Source organism: Eretmochelys imbricata, chromosome 7 (genome assembly GCF_965152235.1).
Source record: "Eretmochelys imbricata isolate rEreImb1 chromosome 7, rEreImb1.hap1, whole genome shotgun sequence".
In the NCBI taxonomy this organism is placed as follows: domain Eukaryota; kingdom Metazoa; phylum Chordata; order Testudines; family Cheloniidae; genus Eretmochelys; species Eretmochelys imbricata.
This window is the reverse complement of record NC_135578.1, coordinates 113,968,080-113,983,188: the sequence shown is the minus strand read 5'-3', so window position 1 is coordinate 113,983,188 and position 15,109 is coordinate 113,968,080. Positions and strand designations below refer to the sequence as shown.

General features: G+C 39.6%; 1 protein-coding gene across 5 annotated transcripts in view; it reads left to right on the top strand.

Annotated features, from left to right (window-relative positions):
- The window catches only part of CASP7 (caspase 7), a 33,872-nt gene extending 24,387 nt beyond the window's left edge, over positions 1-9,485 (top strand). For 4 of the 5 annotated variants that reach the window (XM_077823119.1, XM_077823117.1, XM_077823120.1 and 1 more), the window contains 5 exons: positions 1,084-1,232; positions 2,470-2,598; positions 3,006-3,181; positions 5,599-5,737; positions 7,072-9,485. In XM_077823119.1, coding sequence (XP_077679245.1) covers positions 1,084-1,232; positions 2,470-2,598; positions 3,006-3,181; positions 5,599-5,737; positions 7,072-7,295 — 817 coding nt within the window. In that variant the 3' untranslated portion in view covers positions 7,296-9,485. The remainder of the gene's footprint in view (positions 1-1,083; positions 1,233-2,469; positions 2,599-3,005; positions 3,182-5,598; positions 5,738-7,071) is intronic. The other variant, XM_077823121.1, reaches the window with a different exon arrangement.
- Positions 9,486-15,109: the final 5,624 nt, after the last annotated feature.

The following is a 15,109-nucleotide window of genomic DNA, read 5'->3' as shown; positions in this document are numbered from 1 at the left end:
TACAGGTAGTTTGCATTGCTGTAGTCCCTGTGTAGGAGACCTTGCCAGCACCAGATGCCTACTGCCAGACCCCTGCCAACAGACTGATCAGGCCCCATTGGCTCTACCTATAGTAAAATCAGGGCCTGAAATAGCAGCTAACTTCCGATACACTTCCCCCACCTAAAATTAGCTAGAGGAACAACTTTATTGCCGTGGTTTTGTTTGTTTTAAAACTTCACTTACAGTAAAAACTGTGAGTAATCTTCCTGTCATCTCTCTATAGAAAAGGTCCTCTTGACTCTAATACAACTGAAGTCTTTCATTACTCAGGAGGAAGTACAGTATGTAATTACATGAAAGAAGTGTATTTTTATCTTTCTAAAATTTTGTTGTATTATGAGAAAATCATAAGAAGAGTGCTGTTCCCAGGTGTAGTGCACTAGCTCAGGTTAAAGATACAGGTGTTTAAACCAAAAATTGAAGTCACATTCACTTTCTATAATAGGCATTTGATACTTCATTGGCAGACAAAGTTTACATATGTCACTAGGTCGTATGTTACTTTTAGGAGTGGGAACATTTTCATCCTGCGTTGTTACTCCCAGGGCTTGTAGAGCAAAGGGGCCTGTTGGGTCAGTCCACTGGTTCCTGCCAGGTCATAAGGTCAGCTCAAAACCTTCTGGCTGATTTTGGGGAGCAGCAGTGGATAGCTCCAAAGAAATCCCAATCATTTCTTCCTTGAACTGTTCCTTGAACCCTCTGGCTGATTTTGGGGAGCAGCAGTGGATAGCTCCAAAGAAATCCCAATCATTTCTTCCTTGAACTGTTTGCAGTGAAGTAGGCTGGTAGGTTGTGACTGGGACCATAGGCTGCAGGATTGTAGTTCCAACTGGACTCCCAAACTAAAGGATGATGATTGTGACATGCAGGGTCAGAGTTTTTGTATGGGATGATCTTTACAGGTCTATCTAGAATATAGAGGACTCTGTAGGTAAAAGAAGAAGAAAAAAGGTAGGGTGGCAGCGATTCTGGAATAAAATAAGGGGCTACAGAGCATGTGATTTCTGTCATTCAACATCCCTTCTGGTTTTGTTCTCACAGGAAAAAGAAGAATGGACAGGAACAGCAGCCAGAGGCCCCTGTCGATAACCAGTGCCGAATTGTTAACCCAACATTCAAGTATAATATGGACTACAAGAAAGTTGGCAAATGTATTATTATAAACAACAAAAATTTTGAGGACCAAACAGGTATTTCTTGTGCTTGTCTCATGCTTCAATTTGTTTCCCACCCTCTGCATTAACATTCTTTACAATGGCTTTAACATCAGTTGATGAACAAGCCCTCTTCCCCGACACACACACTTTTTTCTTTTTTCTTTCTTTTTATTTTTTTAAAGACATGGAACTTTGATAAATATTTTTCTTGCGTGGGAAATTGCTTTAACCATTTCTCTGCCTACTTCACATCTATCCACTACAGCAGTGCCCAGAGGCCCCCTTTTGCTATACCATGTGGTTCATGTCTCAAAGAACTTACCAGCTTGCTTTACCATGTTATCCTGTGCACCCAGCTTCCATGCTATGTTGGTAAAATTTGAACTTTTTCCATGACCTCCATCCTGAATTATAAATGTCCCAAGCGGTCATATGGGCCAATGCTGTCATAGGCCGAAAATCCAAATTGAGCAGTATGTAAGTCTTCCCAATACAATCTGGAGATTTCCCCTCCCCCTTACCTGGTTTATGCCGCAGAGTGGGTGTCATATCTTCACAGAACAAAACCAAATTACCTTATTAATGCACACAAGAGGGAAGGTGATATTATATAACATTTCTATTGTGGTAGTGCCTTGGAGCCTCCTCCAGATCAGAACCCCTTTTTCCTAAGCACTGTATAAACATAGTAAGTGGAAGTGCTTGCCTCAAAGAGCTTATATCCATTTCCTTTGTATGGGAGTTGTTGGGGATTTCTGGTCTGCAAGGGAGGGAGGTTGAGGACATGGGACTAAATTAAAGTTGAAACCTTAACTATAGTTTTTCTGACTTCAAAGCATTTTGTGGTTTGTGGTTTTGTTTGTGTTTAAATATAACAAGTTTGTTTGTTTGTTTTTTTAAAAAAAACTCTCCACACCCTCCCATTGTTCTTATCTTTGAATGCTGTACACATGAGTTGTACTGCCTAACCACACCAGAGAGAGAGAAGGCCACAGGCCCTACTCTGCAAGATGCTGAGGATACGAAGCACTTTGCAGGCCCAGGCCCATTTTAACATTGAACCTTGCATTATTTTAAATAAAAGCTAAAAATCTTGCAGGTGGATCCGAAGATAATGGGGTTATTTGTGAATGTTTGTTTCAAAATCACGTCACCATATTCTTTTCTAAGCTAGGCAGTAAATTATAATCTAGAAAGTCACCTGTGACCATTCAAGTTATTTGCTTTGCTTTGTGTGTAGCCAGCTGTGGTGTTCTTCATTTTCTGCCAGGTATGTTTACACGCAATGGCACCGATAAAGATGCTGGAGAGCTTTCTAAATGTTTTAGAAGGTTAGGATTTGACGTTGTTACGTACAATGATCGATGCTGTTATGATATGAAGAAATTACTCAAGCAAGGTAACAGTTCAAGTTCCTCGTGTTGATGTACTTTTCCATATAATAAAAGACATGGTATCAGAACAGACTGAAGCTTTCATGTTTTTCCCCTTAATTCAGAGCTATTTTATTCCCTGGTTTTACTCAACTGAGAAAGTGGCCTATGCCAGTTGCTCTGCCTGCCCAGATCTTGGGTCTGGTACAGAGCTCAGTCCCTGCTCCCCGGATACTCTCCCAATTATCCACAAGTGGTTTGTTTCCCCTCACATGCAATCTGTGGCACTGAAAAATCACTTCCCTGGTTGGAGTTGCATAGAAGGTCCCACTGTACATCTAGTGCTGCAAAGAGATGCTGTTTATAGTTCTTTCACTTATATTAAATTTAATGCGATTTCCTTTGTGCTGAGAAAATGTTATTTGATTTGCAGCTGCAGATGAGAACCACAGTGATGCTGCTTGCTTTGCCTGTATCTTTTTAAGCCATGGGGAAGAGGGCTTCATTTATGGCACTGATGGAATTTTGGAAATCAAGGATCTGACCACATTCTTCAGAGGAGACAAGTGTAAAACTCTGATAGGCAAACCCAAATTATTTTTCATCCAGGTAACAACCTTACAAAGTAGATACTTCTGGGAGGAAAAGAGTTACCAGTTTACAAAGATGTTTGACCAGCAAATCGTAGATTGGAGGGTAGCTGGCTATAGATGTTGTGCATTTGACAATATATCACATGTGTATATAATACAAATGTGTAAAAATGTACATATTTTCATTGCAAGTCTCTCCTCCCAGCTCTTGTATGTTGCTTCTCTTCCTAGATGGTAATACAAGCTCTTCAGGCGGAAGGATTGTCTTCCTGGGTGTGTAGGAAGAGCTGAGCACATTGTAGATGGTACCCAAATACAGATAGCATTACTGTCCAAATTTTTGTGACCACAGGTTGTCCCTATAGACTATTGCATTCTGTCAGGAGAAATCTGTGCATGCAATTATTATAGTGTATTATTACATTATACATACAATTAATAATGTTTTACTGAAACTTGTCAGTGACCTGCTGTGCTGGTGAAAGGTGCCCAGTTGACAGCCTAGGGGACTGAAGCCCCCTATTTATCTGTTTAGTATGTAGATTTTGGGGTGGCAGCAGGAGTGAAAGTTCCCTTATGCCACTCCACCATCTTCCCTATGCCACTCCACCTGTTGTGGAGGGTAAGAAGTACAGCATTCAGACTCTTGGCCCTCTGCAGATTGCCAGCAAGAGTGTGAGAGTGACACTTGTGGTGTGTACAGTTTCCCAGTACAAACAACCAATTCCTTGCACATAGTCCTACCAAACAGCAATCAAATGGTAACAGCTTTCAATCAGAGATGAGCTTTCATCAAGAGGTGAAAAATACTTGTCTGGAGTTCATTCCAACGTGTCAACTCACCACACAGCATAGCTAAATAATAAATAAATAAATATTAAAAAAAGAAGGGATTTGTATTTTGTAATTGTATAAATGTTAAACATGTAAAGTACTACAGTGGCATGACAGTGAATGACTTTGGTACTAAGGAGAACATATAATTCTGTACTTCATTGTTACACTGCACAGTAACATTTACATTTCTTGTAACTGTGATAAATAAAGGGCGGGTAGCTCCCGTTTATGGACACCCAGCCAGCAAGTTAGCTATAAAATTCCTCTTAGTAGCTGTTCTCTACTCGCTTTACCTGTAAAGGGTTAACAAGCCCACAGGTAAAGTAAAAGGAAGTGGGCACCTGACCAAAAGAGCCATTGGGAAGGTAGAACTTTTTAAAATTGGGAAAAAAACTTTCCCTTTGCTGCTGTTCTCCGGAGAAGGAGACGGAGCAGCAATGCAATAAGCAGGAATGCTGCATAAGGCATGAACCAGGTATGAAAATTCATCAAATCATACATAGAATTACTTATTTGAAACCCCGCAAATATGTAAGTAAATTAGGAATGTTTAGCTAGACTAGGGTGACCAGACAGCAAGTGTGGAAAATCGGGACGGGGGTAGGGGGTAATAGGAGCCTGTATAAGAAAAAGACCCAAAAAATATGACTGTCCCTATAAAATCGGGACATCTGGTCACTCTAAGCTAGATGCGATCAGGTTTATTCTTTATTTTGGCTTGTGGATCTCCTCTGTGGTAACCCCAGATGCTTTTGTTTGCTTGTAACCTTTAAGCTGAACCCCCAAGAAAGCTATTTTGGGAGCTTAATTTTTGTAATTTTTTCTTTTAAAATCTAGCAAAAAGCCTAAGTTCCAGATGTATTTTTTTCGTTTTTGTTTTTAATAAAATTTACCTTTTTTAAGAACAGGATTGGATTTTTGGTGTCCTAAGAGGTTTGTGTATGTTGTTTGATTAGCTAGTAGCCACACCTAATTTCCTTTGTTTTCTTTCTCAGCTCTTCCCCAGGGGTGGGCGGGGTGAAAGGGCTTGAGGAATTCCCAAGTGCTCCTTCCTGGGTTCAAATGTGTTTTTTTGCATTTGGGTGGTGTCAGCATTTACCAAGCCAAGATGAGAGAAGCTGTAACCTTGGGAGTGTAATACAAGCCTGGAATGGCAAGTATTCATTTTTAAAATCCTTGCGGGCCCCGACTTCCTGCACTTGAGGTGCCAGAGTGGGGATTCAGCCTTGACAGTAATTTACGGACATAATTGATCAAACACTCAAACTAATAAACTAGTAGACTAGCCAAATTGGTTATGGTTTAAAATGTTAGCGAACATATTTTAACTAACCCAGTTCTAAACAGGATTTTGTACTTTGTGTAGATAAGGATATATCATGTTTAAAAATGTATCACTAGTTGTGGTCAACCCTAGACTCCCCCTACGGTTCAGGATGATCAACTAACACACTTTCCAACAAGACTTTCCCTGTCTATACTCGGTGCAAAGTCCTGTTTTAAATTTTCAGTTAAATCACAGTAACCAACAGTTTTTAAAACATGACCAATTTTCCCATTTTAGACACGCTCTTCTTGTCTTTACCATGTTTTCAGGCATGTAGAGGATCTGCATTTGATGATGGGATACAGACAGATTCTGGACCTGCAAACAACACGGGGGTAACAGATGCCAATCAAAGATACAAGATTCCAGTAGAAGCAGATTTTCTCCTTGCATATTCCACAGTGCCAGGTAAGTAATGGGAAAGACAGGCTGACATCCATATGCAATTGGCTGCATTGGCAATTAGGCATGCATTTTTGCACCTGAACTTTAGAAATTCAGCCCCTAAGTATGGATAAGTAAATGTAAAAGAAATTGAATATTTTGGGACAAAATCATTTGCCTGTTAAGTATATTTTCTTGTAATTTTACTGAGTGACAGTTTATCCATTTTATTGTGGAAAGGATAATAAATAGAAGTGCCAGACTAGCTTTCTTTGCCTTTCAGTACTTCACTTACCTCTGTTGTTCTACTCTTCTTTTTTAATAAAAAGTGTTATTAAAGAAAAAATATTCTGTATATCTGTAGTGCTCTGGGAATAGGAATTATGATGTTTGGTGGCGGTAGGAGTTAAATATAAAGTACACAAAATAAAGACTACAAAGCTGAAAATGAAGTTCTGGCCATGAAAACTTCTTTAAAGGAACAGAAATAAGTTGCTTAAAATACATGCTGAAGTATAGTGGACTGAACATGGGCATCAAAGTCAATAACTCCTGAATTCTAGACCAAGCTTTGTTGATGACACACTGTGCAACATTGAGCAAATCATAAACTCCTCAGGTCATAAACTGCCCCATTTACCCTGCATCAAAGGGCTGGAGTGTCATAAAGGGGGCTCTGAAAGCTCCAGAGGCAGTCAGGGGGAAATTCTCTGGCACCGGTAGTCTGGAAGACAGCTGAAAGGCTGTGTTCTGAGGACCCTTTCCAAGTCCTGGCATAGTGGGCATGTGCTGGTAAGGCTGCAGAACACAGCATATCCTCAGATGCACAGCACAAAATTTCATCCCTTAAATCAGTTTCCCCATTGGTGAAATTGTAATAGTGATACCTCATATGGGTATTGTGAGGCTTAATTAATTATAGATACTATCTTGATGATGTAGAATGTGCTGTATAAGGGCTAAGAATTATTAGCTTCTTTTCTAAATTGCTTCAAAAGTGGGTCATGACATAAGAACATAAAAATGGCCATAATGGGTCAGATCAGTGGTTCATCTAGCCCAGTATCCTGTCTTCCAACAGCGGCTGGTGCCAGATGCTTCAGAGGAAATGAACAGAACAGGGCAGTTTATCAAGTAATCCATCCTCTGTCCAGTCACAGCTTCTGGCATTCAGAGGTTTAGGGACAGCCAGATCATTAGGTTGCATCCCTAATATTCTTGGCTAATAGCCATTGATGGACCTATCCTCCATGAACTTATCTAATTCTTTTCTGAACACAGAGTCCCATTCCCCTCTACGTGCCAATAAGGGAGGAAAGATAATCCATGTGCTTTCTTATCTCTCTCGCTCCTTGTAGGTTATTTTTCCTGGAGGAACCCAGAGAGAGGCTCATGGTTTGTGCAGTCTTTGTGCTCCATGCTAAATGATCATGGGAAACAACTTGAGATAATGCAGATCCTCACCAGGGTCAACTACATGGTGGCCACAAACTATGAATCAAAGTCGGATGACCCACGCTTCAGCGAAAAGAAGCAGATACCCTGTGTGGTCTCCATGCTCACTAAAGAACTTTACTTCTGAAAGCATATTCAAAGAGTTGATGTTAGGGCACGCTTCCCCCCTCTCCCCCCAGGAGATTTTATTGTATACTCGGTGCATATCTCATGATTTGTACTGGCTTCTTATATTTGGAAAACGTGATGTATCCGATTGCTGAGCCCTAATCAAGGCTTTATAGGAGGAAAAGCAACTCTGGACCAGATCCTCAGCTGATGTAAAGTCCATAACTCCATTTTCGTATATAGAGCTATACCGATTTAGACTAGCTGAGGATCTCATCCTCCATACTTAGCAGCAGAGAAAGACTGGAAGCTGTCCTCCATATTACTTGCTCTGTACACTCAACTGGATGCTGTTGAATTCTCTGTAGTAACTTTTTTCAATTTTATGTTTCATTTTCTATAGTTTGATTTCCCCCCTCCCCCCATCTCAGAAGTTTTGGAAAACAAATCTTTTTTTTTCTGTCTAATTTTGTCCCTTCCATTTGATTGCTGATATTTTTGACTTCACATTGTTTCTAGTACTGCATCACTAAAAATGTGTAAGCCTTTCTACTTACTACTTCATGTTTAAGAAGAGCTGTATAATTATACATACAGTAGTTCTAGGAACCAATGTTAGTTAACAGTTAGAAGGCAGCACAGGGAGAGTACAGATTGCATTGGGGTGTGACTAATGCAAATTTTGTGGATGATGATTTATTTTTGCTGCTTAATTTCTCATTGATTAAATAGTGGATTTACAAACATTGATATTTAAAATCCAGAGAACAGTTCCCTCTAGCAGCTCAAAATTAGTCTGAGTTGGATCTAAATAAGTTGGCAGTGTCCCCTTCTAGCTTGCTTTCATTAGAAATCTGGTGATTGTATATACAAGTGTCTTTTTGCAAATCTTCCAATTCTACCTCCTTTTAAAAAAAAAAACAACTGTTCTTGTAAAACGTAGGAACTACTTGAGCTATATCTTTTTCCAAGATGGAAAAACTGCAGTGTATCGACATTCAGATTCTTGCTGAGTAATAGTTATTTCTCTTGACTTGGCGTTACCTTTCTTGCATTCTGTTCAATGCTAAATAACTGGATAGCGAAGGTGCATTGTAACTCAACAGTTATACCAAAAAAAATGTTTTGTCCATCCAGAGAAGTTAAACAATTCCGGAAAACAGTATGTCTAACTTTTACATTAAATACTAGCAAAATAAATTCTGGGAATCTTCCATTAAATTACTTCTCCCCAGGAACAACAGCTCTTCCCTGAAATCTTCGTAGAGCAGCACCATTTATGCATCACTTCTTATTACAGTTTGTGTCCTTAAAAATCTAACCCATAGTTGGGGTGGGGTTTCTGATCTCAGACATAAACCTCTTTCTCTAAGAAAAATAAAGAATAGTGACAGATATCCTTGGTTTACAGTGCTCTAAAATTTACTTAATTATAAGTCAAAAACAAGACAGGTAAATAAAGAGAACATCTTTAGAGAGTTAGGTAAATAGAAATGTAATGTTAATGTGGCAAAGATTTTCATCCAATTTTCTTATCACACAAGTAGATTTTTGCAAACTACATATAAAATGTAAAAGCAACCTGAAACAGTGAAATTACTGATTTTTGCATGTAGGTTATTCAGATTAGGAAGTATCTTGTTCAGAAATAGTTTTAAAATCAACAAAGAATCCATTAGTAGGTTTTATTTTAAAACACATAATTTTATTGTTGAATAGAAACAATGACATTTTTCAGTAATAAGTGTGATTATTTAAGTTGAGTTTGTCTGTTTGTTCCATTATGCATACACTGAAAGTACTTCATAGCAAGGTAAACATTAATCAGGTAGCAGAACTGCCTTTAACTGCTGTGTTGTCTTTCTTTTTTTCCTTTGGATCTGAGCTAGCAAATGCTTGAGTTCCTCTTTAATATGATCTCTCATGAATATTCAGTAGCTATCCCAAAAATGTGAGGCTAACCAATTGTTCACTTAACTGGTAATGGGTGAAGTATTCTTTCTTTTCCTAATCAAAATATACAGTAGGGTTCCTTGAAAACTTCTAAAAATATGCATATTAGTGCCAAATTTGTAAGTTTCAATATATTTTCTTACTGCTGTGACAGAATGAGGCACTTTTTCTTAAATTAAATCTACATGTCTGTGAATTTCATAAATAAATATTTTATGGAAAACTTGATCAATAAATAATTTAAATTTCCTGCAAACGTCTACTTGAGCATCATTTCAGGTGGTAATGCAGAATGCAACCTCTCTTCAGAAGAGATGATGGGTCTTTTGTGCCTTTGCCTACATGAGCTTTCCAGCCATGCCATGGAAGTATTTTGGAAGAGTTGGCTGTTCTCCATGGTTTTGATTTGGTGGGCCAGATCCTCAGTTGGAATAAAACAGCATAGGTCAAGTTACTTTTATGGAGTTATGCTAATTTACACCAACTGAAGATCTGTCCTTTACTCAGCAGACAAACCAGTTTCATGACCTGGTGATTAATCCAGCTAAAAGTTGAATTAATCATTTTATGGAACTAGTTAGCAAGCATTTCTTTTTAAATCCCATTCCCTAGCTTCCTGACACTAGGGACTTGCCTCTGTTTGATCAAGAGAAACACGTCCTCCTCTCAACATTTTCAGTATTTATTTTTCCAGAGTTTTTCACGCTCATCATGGCCTGTTAGTAGCTGGTTTACTGAGATTTCGCCTGCCTATAGAGTAAAGTTCCCCTATAGAATGTTCTGCTGTCTCAAAGGCTCCTGAATTGGAAAACTGTGGGGGCAGAGCCACAGAATACTGTGAAACCTCTACAAGCAACCTCTGCTGAACAAGGATTTCTTCTGCATATGCCCTTGGGAACTACGAAAAGACGCCAAGAGACATGGCCTAGCTTTGAGGGTTTAAAGCTTTTAAAATGATGCTGCGAATTGTAGTAATTGTTCTTAACATCCTTTTAAGCACCAGTTCTTCTCTCTCCTGCTCCAGTTGTGCTCTTGGTTAAGAGTGGTAGAAAATTATATTTAAATAAGAGAGAACAACTGTGGCAAACTTATTTCAAGCAATATTAGTTACTGGGATAAAATTAACTTGTGATGAGGAGGGATGTGCAAGACCCTTTTTACTACCCTTTGTGCATCCCCAACATGCTGTGGAGTTGGTCTCCAGGTCAACCCATGTGGGGCTAGTGAGGAAGGCCAGTTTGGAGTTAGGTTGGGTGAGGATTCTGCATCAGCTGGTTCCATATGAGAACAACTAAAGCTGCTAGCCATACTTTGCCAACAAAGTGATCTGAAATTAGACACCAGTGAGGACAGTCTGGGAAGTCCTGGTGAGTAGAGGAAATGGCAGCTGTCCAGCTAAGGAGAAAAGCGACCTAGCTGTGCTGTTCTGAGAGGGGTTGAATCACTCCTCTGTTCTCTGTGGAGAACTGTTAACCTGGCACTCTCAACAGTAGTGAGACTGCTTTGCGGCTAAACCAAGTGTGAGCTGGAAAAGGATGATGCAACCAAATTCCTTTCTCATTTAGGCCCTGATCCAAAGGTCATTGAAGTCAATGCCTTTGCTTCAAGCCATAATATAAACACATTAATTGCTTTATTTCCCCCAACCCCTTTAAAGAAAGACTGTAAGAACTTGCTATTTTCCTCTAGGGGAAATCCAGGTTTGAGAGGAAACCCAGAGACAAGTTATTTGGGCAGGAGATGGGACAATTTCCTGAATTAAAATCTTTGTGTTACACTCCTCTGAAAATCCCTTCATGTATATTTATTGTGATATTTCAGGGGCTGCATGTATGCTTCTCTGTGTGGGAGGTTATTATCCTTTCTGCTCTGTTCAGGTACTTATGTGTCTCCCACCTCCATAGCATTAGAGAGCATAGCAAGTGGATGTGCTGCTTAAGAAAGAGAAAGAAAGAAAGCTCAGCCCCAATCATCTTTCACTCCAATTCCAGCAAATACAATATACAGATCAAAGATCAAACCTACAGTGTGTGCAGATAATGCCAGAGAGGAGGTCAACTTTGGAAAGTTATCCAAAAGAAAAGGGTTTTATGGAGGAATTTGAAGAAAGAGAGAGGCTTCTTGACTTGTAGGAAAAACACTGTTCCAAGTATAGGGACCAATTTCTGTGTCTAGATGGAGTATTACTTGAAATTATTTCTGCAAATATTCTTTTTTGAGTGATTTCTACAAACACAAATAGTCTCCCACCAGGGGAATTCTCAGCTGACCGTCTGTGTTCACATTCTAGCTCCTTCACTCTGTCTGAACAGTGAAAAGTAGCCAGTCAGGAGAAAAGAATCTGACCCAGTATCTTTGACTGGATGGCTGAGTCGTAATGAGCCAGAGAGCATTTTGGTAGAGATATTCCATTTAACAGGTCCTTTTGGTGACCTATATGACATGGGTTGTTGAACAACATGGTTCTAAGAGGGCAGGTATCAGAGTGACAAAACTCATTATAACTAGCAGGGATATCTCAGCAGAGAAGCCAATGAATGGGTATAAGACACCTCTGAGGTGGTGTCTCCATGCCAGGCTGAAAGTGCATTGACAGGGTAGTGTGGGGAAGGCTGTACCATCTTTCAAGGGCTGTACATTCAGTTCTAAATTTTTATATCAGACTCCTAAATGTTTGTTGGATTGTAAAATAACATTATCTACAAAGAATGATAGAGTAAGCAAAATGTCAGGCTTGTGCTGAGGAAAAATATAGACCAACGGCAAAACTGAAACAAGAAAACAAGATTGTCATTGTTTTTCTTCTGTCTAGGAGACATTTATGGCTAAATCGAGCATGCATTTTTTTTAAATTAATCAGTGTATATTAATCTCCTGGATTTCCCCTTTTTGAACAATTTGTCATTCAACTAAGCTGCTCTGGTAAAATGTGCCATATGGTGGAAGCTTGGGAATTTCCTTGTGTGTCATATTTCACATTGTTTGTGTTTCGTCAACTGGTATAAGTAGGTAGTAACAGGGCACGGCAGCAACACAGAATAGTGAGGTTGGGAGACCGATACAGTGGATCTGTGACCATATAAAGGTGCATGTTTCTAAGATCATCTACACAGTAGCCACCTGTTGCCTGTAAGTACCAATACAGCTTGTTTGTCGTTCACAGTGTTATGTTTGAAGTTTAAGATTAACCTCCATGTTAATTCATTTGCAGGACTTAATTTGCATTTTTAAAGGCTGAAAGAAATCAAATCTCTTAATACAAAAGCCTGAAGAAGTACAATCATAAAATTGCCATTGTCTATCCTGAATGAGATCTTCTCTGTTTAAAAAGGTTCCGCCCCCACCCCAATGAAAGAAAATGATTAATCTCAATGATTAAACTGTTTACAAAATATCAGTTGAGATAATGTGGATGACTAAGAGCCCAATTGTAATTTAGTTTCTTTTGTCTTTCTACCCACATAGCCTAACCTTTACTCAAATTTAGATGAGTCTTTTTTCCTGCTCCCTTTGTAGACTCCTGCAACGTTGCTTTTGTGACTGTTACAGCCTTCTGAAGACTTTGTTAATCAGGCTTTAAAGAGCTTTCCTGGGCCGTCCATTGAAACAAAAGGGGCGTCAGAGTAATATGAAAATTAAGATGTAGAATGCAAGTGGCTACGCGTTCTTTTTTTCAATGCTCCAACATTTTTATTTGAAGTTTTAAAGGGCAATGGATGAAATCGTATTCAGTACATTAGATAACAGATATTCCACCATAGCATTTAACTACAAAACCCCCTCTCACAAGGGAAAAAACACACGGGTTTCCAAAAAGAAAAAAAAAGTACAAATTCTCTCTCGAGGTCTCTAATGGCACTAGGTTTGCAGTGGGTTGTCTTCCCACCTGAAACAGCAGCCACCTGAGTCAACTGCTTCGATCTCTATCCTGGAATATGGTTGGGGTCACCCAAAAAATTAAATGTCAAGAGACGGAGGCCAGAAAATAAAGAACTATCTCTTACCACCCACTTCACTGTCACACATAGTGTCTGATGAAATTGGAGTAAAAGAAGCCACCTAAATCTCTCAGTCTGGAAGGGAACCTGGCTAAGCACTAGAGGAGGAAATTGCAACACTTTCAGATTTTCCTGGCAACGGGAGGCATTGCAACTATTTGTGTGGGACTAGTTAGTTATTGCTGCTATAACTGATAGCCAGGTCAAATCAAAGTTGTTATAAGAAGCAGACCTGTTACAAGTAACAGTGGCATTTTTTAGAGCTATTGAGAACTGCTTCCCAAGTGAAAGAACAGAATGGTATCTAACTGAGAGTGTCATCTACAAACAGCAAACAAATGAAAGAAACCAGATTTGTTTTTCAATAAATGTGGAAGTAATTGCACTCCCATGCACTGCTACAGACTAGGGACCCAGTGGCTAGGCAGCAGTTCTGCAGAAAAGGACCTAGGGATTACAGTGGACGAGAAGCTGGATATGAGTCTACAGTGTGCCCTGCTTGCCAAGAAGACTAAGGGCATTTTGGGCTGTATAAGTAGGAACATTGCCAACAGATCAAGGGACATGATCATTCCCCTCTATTCGGCATTGGTGAGACCTCATCTGGAGTACACTACAAGAAGGATGTGGAAAAATTGGAAAGAGTCCAGCGGAGGGCAACAAAAATGATTAGGGGACTGGAACACATGATTTATGAGGAGAGGCTGAGGGAACTGGGATTATTTAGTCTGAAGAAGAGAAGAATGAGGGGGGATTTGATAGCTGCTTTCAACTACCTGAAAGGGGGTTCCAAAGAGGATGGATCTAAAGACTGTTCTCAGTGGTAGCAGATGACAGAACAAGGAATAATGGTCTCAAGTTGCAGTGGGGGAGGTTTAGGTTGGACATTAGGAAAAACTTTTTCACTAAGAGGGTGGTGAAGCATTGGAATGGGTTACCTAGGGAGGTGATAGAATCTCCTTCCTTAGAGGTTTTTAAGGTCAGGCCTGACAAAGCCCTGGCTGGGGTGATGTAGTTGGGGATTGGTCAGGCTTTGAGCAGGGGGTTGGACTAGATGACCTCCTGACGTCCCTTCCAACCCTGATATTCTATGATTAATTGTAACATAATGCAAAGGCATCCAGCACATGGAGCGTGGTGACATACACACAATAAAGTAACCAGCTGGCACAAGTTTGTTGCTGTCAGCCCAAACTGCAAAGAAATAGGAAGGCAAAGTATAGCTAGAAGACAAAGCTGTGATTGTGATGATGCAGAAATGGAGTTCTTGGTTGGGTAAAAGTGTTGAAAGGCACGATACCTAAAGCAACAACAAAAATACAGCAAATGGAGTATTAATCTAAAATCACTTCCTACCACCAAACTCCTTATGGGTTCAGTTCCACATTAGGATTCTGATGTAGGTCTGGTCCTACTAAAAACTTATTTTTTTAAATGTTGTTAGAAATACACATCAAAGCACCTCTGCAAAATTCTACCCTACTATTAGACAGGTTCTTTTTCCTTCTCTGTTACTCACTGGTTATATAACATTGGGCAGATCACTTAACTTCTCTTGGTCACAGTGCAATCTCAATTACATCAATGAAAATGTGGAGTAATTCCAGTGAAAAGGAATCTGAATCTATACCGAGATAACTGAGAACAGATGTTCTCCCTCAAATACCCAGGCTATAAAATACATATCTACCCCCTTTGCTGTGTGTCATGGGCCCAGACCTTTCTAACTTCCATTGAAAATCATTCTGTTTTTCAGTGCCAATCACACTGGGCACTGCCAGAAACAAATAATCATAATAAACATTGTTTCATGGTTACAGTTGCTGTTTATTTGTGAAAGGGACAGAAAGTAAAATTCTTTGGGTAGGTTTCCTTGGTGCCA